This window comes from Rosa rugosa, chromosome 1 (assembly GCF_958449725.1).
Source record: "Rosa rugosa chromosome 1, drRosRugo1.1, whole genome shotgun sequence".
In the NCBI taxonomy this organism is placed as follows: Eukaryota; Viridiplantae; Streptophyta; class Magnoliopsida; order Rosales; family Rosaceae; genus Rosa; species Rosa rugosa.
Genome location: NC_084820.1, coordinates 54,927,984 through 54,945,272, shown reverse-complemented (window position 1 = coordinate 54,945,272; position 17,289 = coordinate 54,927,984). Strand labels below are relative to the sequence as shown.

The following is a 17,289-nucleotide window of genomic DNA, read 5'->3' as shown; positions in this document are numbered from 1 at the left end:
GTTCTTTAAGCAAAGCCAGAGGAATGTTGAGCCAATATTAACCAACTGAACTTTGCTTCAGTGACAGTTGAAGTTTGGCTGCCGAAAGAAAGAGGGTTCCTCTATTGTCCTCCATAAAAATGGGATTTAGGACAAAATGCCAGCTTAAAGTTGTACCTAAGCTAGGGCAGACCACCCACCATGGCCAGGTTGGAGATATAGGACTTTCTTCAAGATTCATCATTATGAGTTCATGAAGAACAAATACAGATACAATTGAATTGAATAATATGACGATTGTAGCGATGCGATCCTGATCACATGGTCAGTTGCTGACCATGGATTTTCTGGTCACTGACCGTCCGATCTCAATCGGACGGTTGACAGCTCTCATCTTAAATCTCATTACTTAGCTGTCAACCGTCCGATCTCAATCGGACGGTCAGTGACCAAAAAATCCATGGTCAGCAACTGACCATGTGATCAGGACTGTAGGAAGTGGCATTAGCAATTAAACTACTCCTACCAATATGGTAAGGCGCTTCTATTTACAGTTATACATTCACAATTTCCCATCATCCGTTTTGAAGGTAGATGAGATTAAAAACATCCCCATTTGTATAGTTGAGAAATTTGAATGGCGGGCATCTTTCATCATTTATGTCAACAAGAAAGATGGTGCTGAGTACGAACCTGTATGAATGAACTAATGCTCTACTTCAAATGACAATACTTGCGGCAACATAAAGCTCGTTACCAGATATTAACACAAACCGTCATTACAAACATACAGTTCATTATGGAGCTAGCATGTGGATTACAGCGACTCTCAACTAGAAAAGACCGCAATATATGCAAGCTGAAAGGTTATAGATTTTCAATACTTTCTGAAAGTAAGATTCAGGCGGCCAGGCCGGAGCTTTGTTTCTTCCAGTAGGGTCTTAGGAGCAGTATTTGGCTGTATAGAAGCTACACCGTGAAAGATATTTCTTGATTCTCCACCAAATATCAGAACATCTCCAGATTCCAGTGTAATCTTCTTTGCCAGTTCAACATCCCTTTGATCACCATACAAGAATTCTGCAGCATCTCCAATGGAAAAAGAGACAACAGGCAAATGCTCACGGAGACTTTGTTCACTTTCATCACGATCCTGTAGGTAGCAAGGCCATAAGATGTTATGAAGAAGCTAAAGCACTCGTGAAGTTACAAAACAATAGTTTTTGTAAGGTTAAAAAACAATGGGCAAGGAATTTGGTTATGTGGTAGTCTTCTAGAGCCTGTTTAGCATACAACTATGGCAACATGGACAAGATTACTTAGGTGCCGACCTGATGGAGACCTAGTCGCCCAGCTGATGAGTAGAAGTTCACAAGGCAAATGTCTGGGGTCATCCGAGGAAGTATGTCTTCAAAATTGCTAGCTTTAGAATTCTTTCTGATAAGGGAACGGCTGTCTTTTATTGCATTTTCAACCAACTGAAAGAAACCAACAGGAATACATGGAGGTTTAGCACCATCATGAGGGCGGTGATCTCCATATTTGCTAGTCTCAGGATCCCAATTCTTACCGAGGCACATCATCATCAAATTCAGTTTTGCTCCATCACGGTAACCAGGTTTGTAGAAACCTCCAGTACCCAAACCCAGGTCTCGGCATAGCTTCACTATCTTGATCTAAAAGAAGCCAGAAACAGAAAATATCACAATCATTAAAGTACCAAGGGATTTTCATATATCATTCACAAAGATCCAGATTGGTAAAAGAATCACGTTGGAAATAATAGTTTTATGGTACTGATAAATCCCTCGAGAGAAATCTCCAAATCTTCATTACTTTCACACCAATGAGAGGTTCTTGTCAATATAACATCAGGGGAGAAAGATTAAAAGGCAAAAGTATCATAGGAAAAAGAGAAATAAAAGAAGCAAAAAGCAGCACCTGGTCACTGGTAGAAATGTAACTTTTAAGAAGAACCATTCCAGACTGTAAAACAATTTCAATTGGTTGTTCCATGGAGCGCTTGATTTCATTCTTCCTTTCTCTATTCTGTACAAGAAGAGAAGTCTTTAGAGTAACAGCACCGCTGGCTTTGGTTGGGCACAAATCAAAAGAAGAGTCTACTGCTTTGTGTTCAGAAAGCTCTGGTTTTTGATGGCCAAATGAACTTATAGGACTCTTGATAGGGAAAGGCTTGTCTTTGGCTTCTGATTTAGATTGCATATGATTGTCACTACCCCCTGTCATCTTACTAAAGTTATCTCCAATCTGCATTCTCTCTACTCCCTTAGGCAAATTGTGGGAAAGATTAAGACTAGACAATGAAGAAATGTCCCCTATATGGCCCGAATCTGAGGCAACCGAGCGCTTTACTTCTTTTGAATTAACTTCCACAAACTCAGTTGAGTTGTGTCCTTCCTTCAGTTTCTCAGCATGAGAAAGTGCATCTTTTCTTTCAGATGGATGCCATTCCTTCCGATTTTCTTGACTCCAGACAGGTTTATGCTCAGGATGCTTTGAAGAGCTACACGGAAACATGTCCTGGGGACTTCCCATTTCACCTGTTGACGAACCCTCCTTATTACCAGAAAAGTCATTAGCAGAAGGTCCATGAATTCCAGCTCCAGGCTGCTGTTTGATCGCCATTCCTTCCAATTTTCTTTCAGATGGACGCCATTCCTTCTGTTTCTCAGCTTGAGAAAGTGCATCTTTTCTTTCAGATGGACGCCATTCCTTCTGTTTCTCAGCTTGAGAAAGCGCATCTTTTCTTTCAGATGGATGCCATTCCTTCCGATTTTCTTGACTCCAGACAGGTTTATGCTCAGGATGCTTTGAAGAGCTACACGGAAACATGTCCTGGGGACTTCCCATTTCACCTGTTGACGAACCCTCCTTATTACCAGAAAAGTCATTAGCAGAAGGTCCATGAATTCCAGCTCCAGGCTGCTGTTTGATCGCCATTCCTTCCAATTTTCTTTCAGATGGACGCCATTCCTTCTGTTTCTCAGCTTGAGAAAGTGCATCTTTTCTTTCAGATGGATGCCATTCCTTCTGTTTCTCAGCTTGAGAAAGCGCATCTTTTCTTTCAGATGGATGCCATTCCTTCCGATTTTCTTGACTCCAGACAGGTTTATGCTCAGAATGCTTTGAAGCGCTACACGGTAACATGTCCTGGGGACTTCCCATTTCACCTGTTGACGAACCCTCCTTATTACCAGAAAAGTCATCAGCAGAAGGTCCATGAATTCCAGCTCCAGGCTGCTGTTTGATCGCCATTCCTTCCAATTTTCTTTCAGATGGACGCCATTCCTTCTGTTTCTCAGCTTGAGAAGGTGCATCTTTTCTTTCAGATGGACGCCATTCCTTCCGATTTTGACGGATCCACATGAACAAAAACCAGTTGGTCAGCTCAACTCCATAACCATGTACAAAATAAAATAAGATACACAATGTAGACTTTAAATGGATCTTTCTTCAGATGACTTTGGAATCCAAGTTTCATTGAGCCACTTAAAAATACAGAAAAGTGAAATGGAACTACTCTTTCAAGCGAAGGAACTGAAGTTAACAAATCCCAACCAAGTACTGCGCTTCATCATAACTCATTCAAGTAGCAACCCTCAATACACAGACTGTGGAACTTAAAGTACAGAATCAATTCAAACCAAAACCAGTCAAAACACCAATACTAAAGTAACCAATTTTAAACTATACAAGACCACATGCTTAAATACTCTTCTGATCAAGCCCAATTTTTATAGCTCATTCTAAGCAAAACCCAAAATTCCCAACTATTGTAAGCCCAAATATGCAAAAAGCTCCAAACTTTTCAACCATCATACACAGTTATTTCCAATATATCATCAAAAACCTACAGAATTGGCCACTTCCATTGTGACATAATGCATGCAGGTAAGAAGTAACATCACCTATAAACATTCAAACAGTACCCAAAAAAAGAAGGAGTGTTTTACTTGAATTTATCAAAGAAAGTAAGAGAAGCAAGCACAAAAGTAAAAAAGAAGTTGGAAAATTGAAAAGCCCAAAATATGTTAGGGTTTGTAAATTACATGAGTGTAGCGATATGGCTGAGAATGTCGACCGCCTCGGGGGTTTCCTCGGCCTTGGCCGCGATTCCCAGAGCCTCGTCCGCCTCGTGGGCTTGTTCCTCGAGCTTGATCGCGATTCATGGAGGTCGCTCGATCGCTCTGAGCTGATCAACTTGGCGGGAAAATACTGCGGTTGCTTCTGCCTGAGAAGTAGGGAAAGAGGAAAGGAGGTTTTTTTTTTTTTTTTTGAAAGGAGGAAAGCAGGTTTATATAGAAGGAATTTGTGAATTTTTTTTTTTTTTGGGCAAATGAGACTTTTCAGTTACTAAGTAAAAGAAAAAGTAACATCCGATGATGTTCACCATGTCCTTCACCTTCTCTATTCATTTTGATTTGGACTTTCAATGTCGAGGACTTGGGGATCAAGACTAGTTAAAGATCCTATCACTCCTATTCCAAATTGCATTCTTGTTTATTAGGGAAAGCTTGATTGGTTAGGAAACTAATTGGGCAAGGAACAAGAATAACTTTTGGCCTAAAGTCACACATGAAATTGCATTGATCATGAAAATAAGTAGAGTCCTAAAGCAGGATAAAGTATTACAATATATAGTTTTAGATTATCATGTGTTCATAGTTCAGATTAATCTGACCGGTTCACATGATAATTTTTTTTTGGGTATTAGGACTATTTTCTTCTCTAAATTCTGCATTGTTCGGCAACATCAGAGTTGTTGTACACAGAGAGGAAATGAAAGAAATTTTGATCATGCAAACTAGCCCCGCTACTCATGCAATGGATGAATGGATAAATCAAGACTCGCATAGCTAGCAGAGGTTCAACCGACTAATGTTTGAGTTTACAACTCATTTAATGATCCTTTTACCGATCAAAACTCCACCAGTTTCAATGAGAATTGAACTTGGGTGACCACATTGACACCAAACTAAGTTGCAAACCCACCAAACATTTCGGTTCACTAAAAAGAACTTATTGTGGATTAGTTCGCTTAACATATTTCTTTTTCTTTTTATTAACTATATTAACTTCTATCTAAATGTTACAATTTTATTGAACGAGATACTACTTGCCAGTACCATAAAGCACATTATCCATATATATCCTTCTATGTAACGTTGTTTGAAGACATTGCTATTAGATTAGTATATACCTTCATTCAAATTTGTACCAAAAAGCCCAATACTATTTGATCTAGTGGTATAAATTCTTCTTTTGTAAGTCGAATGTCGTATGTTCGACTCACAAAAAACTAATTGTTGATGTAATTAAAAAAAAAATGTACAAAAAAAAAACTTTATTTAAAATTTTCGTACTAGATCTCAGAATCGACGGTAGTACTACAGATTAAAAAGTTATTATTTGTGTTGCTAATTGTTGTGTACTATAGGAGTCAGGTTGAGTTGACTCTAATAGTTATCTCAAAAAAAAAGAAAAAAAAAGAGCGAAATTAAAATTACGAATGGTAGAAGTAAAAAATGACGTCAAGAAACTGAGTAAAAAAAAAAAAAATTGTAATTCGCCTCTTCGTAGAAAAAATGGTAAGAAGTCTTGATGGGTTTCGACCCGACCCATCATGCTGTCCCCTTTGAAATTTCACCTTTGGCTTCCTTCCTAAATGTACAACCTGTAACTTGAGAGATCGTAGATTGATAGAACAACAACAACAACAAACCAACCCCTCATTTATAAAACCCTAATCTCACCTTCTCTCTCTTCTCGCTCCGATTGCCCCATCGTCCCCCCATCAATCCCATAAACCAGGTATTATTTGCTACGAATTTATGTTCAAATTACACTCTCCGGGGTCAAATTTCTCAGATTTATCATAAAGGTTTTGGCTTTTTTCAGTGTTGATCATGATTTAAGAGAAATCTGTGTGAAATTGGTGTCTTGGGTACTTTTGGGGACAATGGTCTTGGATGGTTTAAGGGTTGGGTTAGATCTTTGATGCCAGCTGGGTTTTTGATAATGGCTGTTATATCAATGTTTTAGGGCTAATCCAAGGTAAGCAGAATTGGGTCTTTCTTGGAGTTAGTTATGTTAGATATGGGAATTGGGTTTTTGTGACCATAGATTGTTCTTGCATGTGTGTCTTTGATTGTTGCAACTCAAGCTAGAACTGTTATTGGCATAGAAAATACTGCATGTTAAGCTTAATATAGGGAATTGACTGGATATGATTCAGATTAAGCAACTTGCATGTGTTAGATTTAGAGGCCTTGCTGTATAGAAGCAGGAGTTAGACTGAATTAAACATAAGAAATCCTAGAATTATCAAATAGAGGATTTGCTTGATCCTTTTCTTGTCATCTGCATCAAGCGGTTTCTCACGTGAAACCTCTCTTGGCAGGGGACATATAACAGTTATTTTTGCATTGCTGGGAAGTGGGGAAGTGAAGATGGTCAAGCTGACGATGATTGCTCGTGTTACTGATGGTCTTCCACTAGCAGAGGGACTGGATGATGGCCGTGATATTAAGGATTCAGAATTCTACAAACAACAAGTCAAGGCTCTATTCAAGAACTTGTCAAGAGGCCAAAATGAGCCTTCAAGGATGTCAGTCGAAAGTGGACCTTATATATTCCAGTATCCTTGTGTCTTTTTGGCTTTTCTTCTGAAATGCATTTAACCTGTATTCATTACATTTCTGGAATGGATACAAGTACAATATACTATAGATTCATGCAGTCTCTTTATAGTTCCTGTACAGTAGTCTGGATATCAGCACAAAATGATAAATCTTTCTTTATAGTTATAGCTACAACTTATGGAATCTCTTTACCTTGCTGATGACTTTCTTTTCTGCTGCTTTGGTGAATGTCATTTAACTTAACTCTAGTAATAGCAGATACTACTTTTGCGTCATGTAGCTGTAGTGGTCACAGAAATAATCTGCTTATCTTTGGTGGTCTGAGATATAAGAGGCATTGTGGTTACTGGTTCTCTGAACTTAGATTTGTGTGCCTCAACGAAGCATCATTCCTGTTGCAAAATCAGTTTGTAGTTTCTGGTCATTTAGTATATCGGCCTTAAACGGTCAGACCTATGTTGCCTAAATATGTTATATGGTTAATTAGCTTAAGGCCACTAGATCTATATTTTTCTAAGCTTTTATTTTGTAAATCAGGTCATTGTGAGCTATACATGCAACCTTTATGGTAATGTCTTTTGCAGTGTGCTAGTCTTGGATTTTATGCATATTTTTTCTCTCTGGTGTCTTTTTCAATAACATTTTGTTTTTCAGTTCTTGCCTTATCAATGTTGTATTATGATTCTTCTCGTCTGTGGAAGAGCATACATCTGTTGGCTTTGCCTTGACCTTTGTTCTTAGTTATATCATTGAAGGACGTGTCTGTTACTTGACAATGTGTGACCGAGCCTATCCAAAGAAACTTGCCTTTCAGTATCTTGAAGATCTCAGGAATGAATTTGAGCGTGTTAATGGAGCCCAGATTGAAACTGCTGCAAGACCATATGCTTTCATTAAATTCGGTAGGTTTACTGCCATAACTTAAAGTCTTTCATATGTTATGTGGAATTCTGTACTTTTGCCTTATGTTTTGGTGCTTCTTTTTCTGAGTTTGATTTCCTTTTACTTTTTATGTTTAAAAGATACATTCATACAGAAAACCAAGAAATTGTACCAGGACACTCGTACTCAGCGGAATATTTCAAAGTTGAATGATGAACTCTATGAAGTCCACCAAATAATGACTCGCAATGTTCAGGAAGTTCTTGGCGTCGGTGAAAAGTTGGACCGTAAGTTATTTCTGTTTGCTTCTAAGTTATTTCTGTTTGCTTCTAAATGGAAGGTTTTGGCTTGTGTATGAGTGATAAAATAGCTCCCAAATTTCAATTTTGCAGAGGTCAGTCAAATGTCCAGTCGTTTAACATCAGAGACTCGTGCCTATGCTGATAAGGCGAGAGACTTGAATCGACAGGTTAGTGTTACGGATTATGGATTATCTTATTTGATTTGTCTATGATAGCTAGTGGTTTATACCAATCAAAATTATAGATTGCAGTCTTCTGAATCGTTATGTTTAATATGATTATGATTTCCATGGTACTTGTATAAACAATGTTGCATGCAAGTTCTCCAGTACTATACTCTTTGTTTCAAGTTCAAATCACGTTGTATGGTTTTTGTGTTTTATGGTGGCATACCAGTGCCTCTGGGTTTAAAATCACTTGTGCCTGATGGAGGTGATGTATGCTTTTGCTATTGCTAAGCTTATTTGGGTCATATGTAAAGTTCAAAAGGAGTAGTATGTGTAGTTGATATTTAATTCATCATCTTCACTTAATTGCAGGCTCTGATCCGTAAGTGGGCTCCTGTTGCCATTGTTCTTGGAGTTGTTTTCCTTGTTTTCTGGGTCAAAACGAAGCTGTGGTGATCAGATTCAACTTTTCTGAAACTTGTGGCAATTGCATGGGGATCCTGTTCGTTGTTGTGACTGCTTCCATCTGGTACAGTCATGCAGACTTTTGGGGCTTCAGATTGGCCCTTATCCTCAAATGAGAGATTTAAATGACGTTTCGGGGTTATTTTTGTTGGTCATGGAGTTCGATGAAGAAAATTAGTTCTGTAAGAACCTCTGCTATTGGGGACATACCCACTATATGGAAGAGACTCAGGAACAGATCTAGGAGTCAAATCTTATCATACAACTCGTAAAAGAGAATAGTTTCTCATTTATATATACATTGTCAATTTTATTCTCGGTTATTCTGTCTACTATTATTTGTGATGATTAGTTGATTACTATATGAGAGGACTTATCAGGCTTTGTTCAATCTGGTTTTACACTCGTTCATGCTGCCCGTAATCTTGTGTGATATGTACTTAAATGCTTTGCACAGATCTGCATCAGCCTATTTGCCCATTTAAAATAAAATGAAGAAAGCTTTCTCAAGGAGATCAAGCTTGTGGGATCATTCAAATGCTTAGCCATGTGACACGAGCTTGCACTTAAGAGTTCTAAGTGCCTGGAACTTTCTGCTTGTAAATGTTTAATATGATCCAGTCCTCCAGGTCAATGCATCATCGTTTTTTGAGAGAAAATAGATAATTTCATTAACTTATCCATGGCCAGAAGGCACATACATCACAAGCTGCCTCATACCAACAGTTCTAGCTGGCACGAGCTGCCAAGCAAATGACAGGGGACCCTCACTGTAGACAAATGCGCTCACTTATTACAGTACCTAGTTAAATGCCCAAAACCCAAAACTATCTAAGCTTCTTGTTATAACAACCCTAATCGCCTAGAGACCTCAATTGGTGTACATTTCTGACAAGTTGCATGATCCTCAAACACGATTCCCATTGACCACCGTATGCAATCAATTGCTTTCGAAAATCTGAGATGAACGGGCGATTTTATAATTTACTATTGTGAATAAGGAAGATCATCCAAAACAAAAATGTTATTGATAGAAATCAAGGGAAATTACAAGAATCCCAAAGAAATCAAGGAAAAACGAACCAAGAAAAATCACCAAGCTAACGGGGGTAACATTATAGGAAGACTAATTATTGCTCTAGGAGCCAGAGGATTCGAGGACATGAGAACATTGTTATCTCCTAGTTCCATTGAGTAAACGAACACTTCGTAGGACTGAAAGTTGTTTGATTAGAACTCAAAGGAAGCTTCAGCTTGCATGTCCGTTGACAGTTATAGTACCTTTAAATGCATCTTTTTATCCGCAGGGCAGCAACCACATCAATAATGTAAATTCCCTCGGCAGTCTCCGAGTTAAACTGGGAGAGTTCACCTTCCGAAAACCTCACCGACTGCTGGCCTTGAAGAACCGGATATTGAGGAATGGTTGTGCAACAATATATCGTAGATTAAGTGCCTGGAACTTTCTACTTGTGACTGTATAATGTGACCTAGGTGAATGTCATGATACCAATTTCAAGCCTAATCTTGTTATTTGTTAATGAGTACGAGGATGTCATCCATACAAACTTATTTAAACGACGTAAAGAGTAAACGGATTACAACCAAGGAGTAACAAGAGAACAAAGGTTGGCCAAGATGTCCATAAAAAAATAATCCGCCATCATATTATTTTCGTTTGAAAGAATCTTCCATTCATCAGTATCATGTATTAAAATCCTGACAAAAAAATATGGAGGTTCTAAATTTCCCGAATATAAGATCTATACAAACTCATCTGTAATTCACTGCATTCACTTGAAGGGTGCAAATAAGATAGATGAGTTGTGTCCACCGAATCCAAATGAGTTAGACAATGCCACTTTTATGTCCAATTTTTCCTTCTTGGGGCCAACAAGCACATTCATGTCCTGCTATATATATTCAGATGGTATCAGAAAGAAAATAGCAGTTATAGTACGCATGGACTTAAACAAAATGCATGAAAACATTGTGAGAAAGCAATCTCTGCTTATAACATTCAATCATAACCAACTAAAGTCGTACCACGCCTGCATCAGGATTCTCAAGATTGATGTTCGGATGGACAAATCCAGTCTGTATAGCCTACATTTATAAAGGAAATTTCAGTTAGGAATCCAATGCAATACAAAGACGCATCCATACAAAAATATACAAGTACTAAAAAGTTTTCAACCAAAAGAAAACAGCTAGGCAAAGCTGTTAAGTTGTCACATATTAATATCTATCAATAACCAAAGTACGTGGTTTTTCAGATAAGCAGAAAAAGAGAACTTAAGGTTTGGCAAATTTGCAACCCTTCAACTACCTTGATTGTTGCCACAGCTTCTACAGCACCTGAGGCTCCTAAAAGGTGACCGATCATGGATTTTGTGGAATTCACTCTTAGCTGCAACAATTATCAGAAGTAGAACTAAGCACAACTAGTAATTATGGCAAATTAATGACTCAAAAGACACTTCCAGTTACCTCAGGATTGTTTCCAAAACAGTGGATTAGGGCTTGATATTCTTGCAGATCAGTTGGTGTGGATGTAGCATATGCATTTACGTAGTTCACATCTTCTCTATTGACTCCAGATTGGGACAGGGCATTCTCAATGCAAAGTGCAATACCTGCCCCTGATTTCAGTCATGAATACAGTAAGTACAAGTTAAGCAAATTAAGGAAAGAGAATCTGTGATTAGAGTATATGCTAAGAAACACATACCATCAGGATGAGGCTCAGTCATGTGATATGCATCACAAGTGAAGCTTCCACCTAAAAATTCAGCATAGATGTTTGCACCTCTTCTCTGCCATATTATTGAGTGCTAAAATGTAAATGCATGATCCTTCAATGACCAATGGAAAAAACATAGAAATCGATTCACTGAAAACCTGAGCATGTTCAAGCTCTTCCAAGAGCAAAACCCCAGCTCCTTCTCCAATAACAAACCCATCACGATTCTTTTCAAATAGAAAATTACATCTCAAGTTAGGACTTAAGAAAAGGATTAAATAGTAAATATAAGGTGACTAAGAAAATTCTGATATTGAGATACAGAAGATGCTATACAATATCCCAAGGGCTTGAAGCTTTGGTTGGTTCGCTATTCCTTTGTGATAGAGCCCCGCATGCTGCAAAACCCCCCAAACCTGCACTTAAATCATCAGGAAATTTCATTAAGTTCCTACTTCTCAGAGAATGTTAGAATGACATACATCGTGAAAATGACAGGTATAGCACCTATAGGAATAATTGCTGCTTCTGAACCACCACAAAGCATCATATCCTGGAAATTTTAACAGGTTTGTTAAGAGGACTAAATGATACAGATTTGTCAACAAGTATGTAGGAAAATAACAGTCACGCCATCTCCTAGAGCACCTACTCAACAGTGAAAGTTTTCTCTGCATGACACGAAGTGAGAACTTACGGTTTCACCTCTGATAATATGATTTGCAGCATTCAGTATGCAAAAGTTACTGGTGGCACAAGCTGTAGATATTGAGTAGTTAGGGCCCATCCATCCCTGCAAATTTGGCAACTTAGGATAGCTACAAGTTTGGATCAACATATTTCATATTAAACTAACTTATGATCCGAACATTGTCTATAAACTTACCAAATCCATTGCTAGGATAGCAGAACCCATGCTGGTTGTTGCAAAAGGAACAGAAAAGGGATTCATCTTCTTGTACGAAGTTCTTAATGCTTCTACTCCATCACTAAAAACCTGATAAAAGAATGTTAGAATTTGTGGCATTAACTTTCAACAAATAACTTATGAGGAGTAGAAAGTAACTACATAAATGGAGCATGCAATTTGAAGTAAGTGGGTTTCAAAACATTTAGGATCTCAAAACTAAAATCAAGGCATTCTGCATTACTGCTTCTATGAGGCTATCTATATATGAAGATTAACTTACTCTCATGCCTCCCAGTGCAGAGCCAATTACAACCCCACATCTACTTATATCTATTTCTCCCATAACTTCTATTGTAATCCCACCATCTGCCAATGCCTTCTTTCCAGCAGTGATCAAGTAAACGATAAACTTGTCTGCCCTCTTAGAAAGCTTTGGCGCGACCCATCCTTCTGTTAGCAAAGACTTTATTTCTCCAGCAATTCTCTGTTTGGGAGGGAACTAGAGTCAAATCTAGATGGAGTACATGCAAATGAAACTGAACCAAAGAATTCATACCGTACCGTGGGAAATTTGGTACAGTCAAAAGCCTCTATCTCACTTATACCACTGACACCTTCAAGAAGATTATTGTAGAAGACATCTGGATCATGTCCAAGAGGGGTCACCACACCCATGCCTGTCACAACAACCCGCCTTTGCTTCATTAAGGGTCTCTTATTTATTGTGACTTCCTCTGCAACTTGAACAGCCACAGGCCTAGTTTTGCCTAACACACAGGCAAAAGACCTTTAAGCTCAAATTGCCAAATGAAGAAAATTAGATATAAACCCAATATTCTAAAGAGGTATTGGGAAAAACTCATACATATTTTCCATGTAGGCAAACATTCCTTGTAGAGTGTTGCTGTATAATTAATATTTTTTCATGTTGTCCTATATGCTTGATTTCCCTTGAGGTTACCCTGCTATGTTTGTTTCATAGATTTTGGGCATTGGGAAAGGAATGTCCTTTCCTGTGTTTGGGAGTGACAATGGAAGGGAAAATGCTTCCCAATGGAAAGGAAAAAGAGGTGGAAAATGATTCCCCCCAACCCACCCTGGATCCACTTTCCCAATGGAAAGGAAAATTATTCCTTTCCTTTCCACAAACCAAACAGATAGAGTGCTGATGTATAATTAATATTGCTTGTGTGTTAGGCAAAGGATGGGTCGCGCCAAAGCTTTCTAAAATGATTCATTTCCTTTCCACCCCGGATCCACTTTCCCAATAGGGTGTGTTCCATGTAGGCAAACCTTCCTCATAGAGTGCTGATGTATAATTAATATTTTTCATGTTGATCTATATGCCTGGTTTACCCTTGGGGTAGTGAATAGTAATTTGAAATGATAACTGATCATTAATTTTAGCATTTACTCATTGAGCATGTAACTAATAAATGACATAGGTATGAGGTATCTAAAATTAAATGCCTTTTGACAAGGTATTATAAGGGTTATTATCACAAATGGTACCTGAACTTTTCCTCTATTTTATCGATGGTACCTGAACTTCAATTTTGATCACAACCAGTACCCGAACTTTTCGATTTCATTTTAAATGGTACCTAAGGCCACCTCGGTCACTATTCCGGCCAAAAAACCCAAATCTAAAAAAATAAAAAACAAAAAAACAAGTTCAAGGAAAGTCTATTACCAAAAAATCATCACTATATATGATCGCAACCCTTGAAATCATCAAAAATCATCACTATGATCGCCTCCCTTGCCGTTTTTAGTCGGAATAGTGACCGGAGGTGGCTCTAGGTACCATTTAAAATGAAATCGAAAAGTTCGGGTACTGGTTGTGATCAAAATTGAAGTTCAGGTACCATCAATAAAATTGAGGTATAGTTCAGGTACCATTTGTGATAATAACCCTAAAAAAAACTCATATCAGAAAACAACTTACCTCATAGCCATGACATTAGATAACATACCTCTAGAAGAGGTAACCAATAAATTAATGACATAGGTATGAGGTACCTAAAACTATATACCTTTTGACAAGGTATTGAAAAAAAATCATAGCATAAAACAACTTACCTCATAGCTATGACGTTAGATAACATACCTCTAGAACAAATAACCAATAAATGACATAGGTATGAGGCATCTAAAACTTTATACCTTTTGACAAGGTATTGAAAAAACACTCATGGCATAAAACAACTTACCTCATAGCCATGAACATCATTAAATGTCATACCTTTAGAATAGGTAACCAATGAAACTGATCATAGCATAAAAAAAATCAGTAGGCATTAAACTTTTAGAATATGAAAGTCATACCTACTACATTTTTTTTTAATCGTCACCTGAAAGTTAGGTGTTTTACCGAACTCCTCAAGTTAACATGGCCGAACTCCTCAAGTTAACATGGGTATAATAGGTATGGTATAAACTATAGACGTATAGTCGAACAAATTAACCTATATATGAACTAAATTCTTAGTAACATTTCATCGAATACATTTATTGCACCGCAAAAAAAAAAAAAAAAAAAAAAAAAAAAGGTAACCAATGAAACTCATAGCATAATTTTTTTTTTTAAATAAAAAGTAAAAAACCAGTAAGCATTAAAGTTTTAGAATTTGAAAGTCCACCTACTACTACTTACTTTTTTTTTAATCATCACCTGAAAGTCAAGAGTTTCACCTAACTCCTCGAGTTAGCATAGGTATAATAGGTATGGTATATATGCATAGTCAAACAAACCTCTATGGTAGGTATGAAACTAATAAAACTATTATACGAACTGAATTCTTAGTAACATTTCTTCGAATACATCCAGTACACCACAAAAAAAATCATAAACACTGTTCTCCACAATCTCAATCACATCAACAATTACTATAGATAGTAAGAATCAAATAACTTAACTAAGTTCATTCTCAAAAAAAAAAAATAACTTAACTAAGTTATTTGATTCTTACTATCTATAGTAATTGTTGATGTGTTGTTGACATGAGAAGGTTTGTGAACCCAAAAAAAAGATATGCAAAAGTCTCTTCATATTTGATTCATTTAAAGCAGCAATCAACCCTTTTGAATTTGAAAAAATAGACCAAATTGCATGATTCTAGCAATCTTGATGACAATATTAAAGTTAGAGATTACAAAACTTACAATTAAAATAATGATGCAAAGAGCTTTAATCATGGAATACATAGTGTTATTTTTTCTTTTTTTGTCAACAGGTAGATTAGCGTGGGTTAATAATATCCTTAAGTGGCAATTTCTGTAATTTTAAAGGAAAAAAGGGTTGTATTATTTATCTTACAGAATAACTTTTGGGTGTAAATTGAAAAGAAATAATGGATGAGTTTTACAGTTTTACCTAACATTTCTTATAAAAATTGGGTCTATAATGAATTGCGCGCCCCGCAAATGAATAAGAACTACCATCAAGAATATGTCAAATCCAGGCTATTGAACCCGTCTTGGTTTAATTCATTTCTGTTGTGAAGCATATGCATGCACTTAAGGCCAATATTTCTTCCTATCACTTCAGTGAATCTAATAATGAATACCTGAAAACACATTAGCACTCACATTTTTACCATTAAGACAACTGAACTTGCATCTGTCTTAGGCATCAAGGCATTTGTTATTTGTTTTAGCTAACCACATATCAAGCCATTTGGGTACTTAGAAAACAATGGAAAGATTAATTCAAACTACACAAAAGCCATCTTGACAAGTATAGTAAAAATAAAACTGAAAGAATGGAACAATTACCAGAGTGAGCAGTGGGATCCTTCTGCCTCTGTCTTCTAGTATTTGAGACATACTTATATCCAAAGAATGAGAAGTCTTTCTCACCAAAGAAGGCCAAAGATTCAGACAGCAAGTTGGAGTTGTAATACCCCTCACAGGGCTCAAAAGCCAGCTTAGAACTGCTGAGATTACGAGATACAGATAGGGAGTAGCTTAAAATACTAGAAAAATCAGCGCCGCCACCATAGCTGCATTTTGACATGAGCTCCTTTCTTCTTGTCCCCTGACTCGGTCTTTTCGGAGAGTGGAACATAGAGGACATAATGGAAGTTGAGGTCACAGAAGAGGAAGCCATGCATTAAAGACACTGAGAATCCACACAAAAAAAACCAAGCCCAAGAATTATGATCTGAGAAGCAAAAGAGAGCTAGCATTCAAGAAATGAAAACTGAACCAACATAAGATGAGTATAAGCAAGACTCAGATGAAGAATTAGCAAGAACTGGATGGCAAGCACAGAAAAAAGGTCATTCACATTGACTAGATGAGGTTAGATTTGTTGGTTCTTGGAGAAAATGAAGAATGTGGCTTTGACTTGGAGAGAAAGCCAAGAAAAAGGTACAGAAGCTAGCTTTAGATAAGGTGAAGCAGAGAGCTTGAAGCCTTGAAACATAAATTTTCGAGATTCTCAGGGTCCAGACTAAAACCCTGAACTCTTAACTGTTGCAGTCTGAGATAGTGAAAATCAGCATATTTAGTGTGAGTTTGAGAATTTCAAAAGCGCTGTTAAGTACAAAATGTACTTCTAGCTTCTTAACACTACAACCTGGGTTTACGAGCTACCAGTAAACCAGTCACTGTTGCACTATGATCTATTACACCAAGTAATTGCCTCTACCAGTGAAAAGATTACAGAGACTACATAAATACTAAAAGCTCCCATGGGAATAACAAAACCATTAAATTATGGCATATGAGGTTTTTGATGTTTGAACGGTCTGGCTAAGTCCCATACTTCCCTCTTCACACAAATTCTGTCTTCGTAAAATCAGCATATTTAGTGTTCTCATGAAGAAAGACGCATGCAGTGCCCAAATGAAATTGGTTTCACGGAAAACACTTACAAAGTTGGCTTCACTTTCTGCTAGCTTTACAAAGGGGGTCGGTATCAGCCGCTGTAAATTGGTTTATACAGAAACGGCGAACGGCAAGCGGCTAGCTGCTGGCGGTTAGTTTAATGCAATGGAATTAAGGATTAATATATTGGCCTGAAACTTAAGAGTCCATTGGTGTTGCTTATGTACTGTATTCTTGACGAGTGTTAAAGGTTGCTCTCATTGTTTGGTACGGTTTTCTCAGCCGGCCAGGATTTGTTTATTGGTTCGAAAAGGACCGTCTGAGTAATATGCGAAAGCATCCAAAT

The 17,289-nt window shown here is 37.4% G+C and overlaps 3 protein-coding genes across 6 annotated transcripts; 1 reads left to right on the top strand and 2 right to left on the bottom strand.

Annotated features, from left to right (window-relative positions):
- Positions 1–661: 661 nt before the first annotated feature.
- Positions 662–4,281, bottom strand: LOC133725519 (uncharacterized). Its single transcript, XM_062152802.1, has 4 exons — positions 4,050–4,281; positions 1,921–3,342; positions 1,311–1,655; positions 662–1,132 (listed from the first exon to the last, which is right to left on the bottom strand). The coding sequence occupies exons 1-4, from the start codon at positions 4,167–4,169 to the stop codon at positions 857–859; spliced, it is 2,163 nt and encodes a 720-aa protein (XP_062008786.1). The 5' UTR covers positions 4,170–4,281; the 3' UTR covers positions 662–856.
- A 1,364-nt stretch (positions 4,282–5,645) lies between these two features.
- LOC133725518 (25.3 kDa vesicle transport protein SEC22-1) lies at positions 5,646–8,848 on the top strand. Its single transcript, XM_062152800.1, has 6 exons — positions 5,646–5,811; positions 6,401–6,637; positions 7,383–7,543; positions 7,664–7,810; positions 7,916–7,992; positions 8,365–8,848. Exons 2-6 carry the CDS (start codon positions 6,450–6,452, stop codon positions 8,446–8,448), a joined length of 657 nt encoding a protein of 218 aa, XP_062008784.1. The 5' UTR covers positions 5,646–5,811; positions 6,401–6,449; the 3' UTR covers positions 8,449–8,848.
- Positions 8,849–10,096: 1,248 nt separating this feature from the next.
- LOC133741727 (3-oxoacyl-[acyl-carrier-protein] synthase II, chloroplastic-like) lies at positions 10,097–17,150 on the bottom strand. Of its 4 annotated transcripts, none has more exons than XM_062169446.1 (14): positions 16,991–17,150; positions 15,888–16,233; positions 12,672–12,877; positions 12,391–12,594; positions 12,087–12,197; positions 11,898–12,008; positions 11,708–11,753; positions 11,537–11,616; positions 11,359–11,427; positions 11,189–11,273; positions 10,948–11,099; positions 10,787–10,867; positions 10,504–10,563; positions 10,097–10,370 (listed from the first exon to the last, which is right to left on the bottom strand). In XM_062169446.1, exons 2-14 carry the CDS (start codon positions 16,219–16,221, stop codon positions 10,251–10,253), a joined length of 1,659 nt encoding a protein of 552 aa, XP_062025430.1. In that variant the 5' UTR covers positions 16,222–16,233; positions 16,991–17,150; the 3' UTR covers positions 10,097–10,250. The 4 variants fall into 4 exon arrangements, with proteins under 4 accessions (XP_062025430.1, XP_062025438.1, XP_062025448.1 ...); XM_062169454.1 differs by having other exon boundaries at positions 10,097–10,367; positions 16,991–17,149; XM_062169464.1 differs by having other exon boundaries at positions 11,898–11,993; positions 16,991–17,148.
- Positions 17,151–17,289: the final 139 nt, after the last annotated feature.

What these genes read in the sequence shown, in the direction of transcription:
- LOC133725519 (XM_062152802.1), bottom strand. Translation starts at nt 4,169, where the DNA reads ATGAATCGCGATCAAGCTCGAGGAACAAGCCCACGAGGCGGACGAGGC. An exon ending in AGCCATATCGCTACACTCAT is followed by an intron (nt 3,343 to 4,049) that starts GTAATTTACAAA and finishes CAAAATCGGAAG; the next exon opens with GAATGGCGTCCATCTGAAAG. An exon ending in GGCGACTAGGTCTCCATCAG is followed by an intron (nt 1,133 to 1,310) that starts GTCGGCACCTAA and finishes TGCTACCTACAG; the next exon opens with GATCGTGATGAAAGTGAACA.
- LOC133725518 (XM_062152800.1), top strand. Translation starts at nt 6,450, where the DNA reads ATGGTCAAGCTGACGATGATTGCTCGTGTTACTGATGGTCTTCCACTA. An exon ending in AGTGGACCTTATATATTCCA is followed by an intron (nt 6,638 to 7,382) that starts GTATCCTTGTGT and finishes CTTTGTTCTTAG; the next exon opens with TTATATCATTGAAGGACGTG. An exon ending in ATATGCTTTCATTAAATTCG is followed by an intron (nt 7,544 to 7,663) that starts GTAGGTTTACTG and finishes TATGTTTAAAAG; the next exon opens with ATACATTCATACAGAAAACC.
- LOC133741727 (XM_062169446.1), bottom strand. Translation starts at nt 16,221, where the DNA reads ATGGCTTCCTCTTCTGTGACCTCAACTTCCATTATGTCCTCTATGTTC. An exon ending in ACTGTACCAAATTTCCCACG is followed by an intron (nt 12,595 to 12,671) that starts GTACGGTATGAA and finishes CCTCCCAAACAG; the next exon opens with AGAATTGCTGGAGAAATAAA. An exon ending in AGAATCCTGATGCAGGCGTG is followed by an intron (nt 10,371 to 10,503) that starts GTACGACTTTAG and finishes GAATATATATAG; the next exon opens with CAGGACATGAATGTGCTTGT.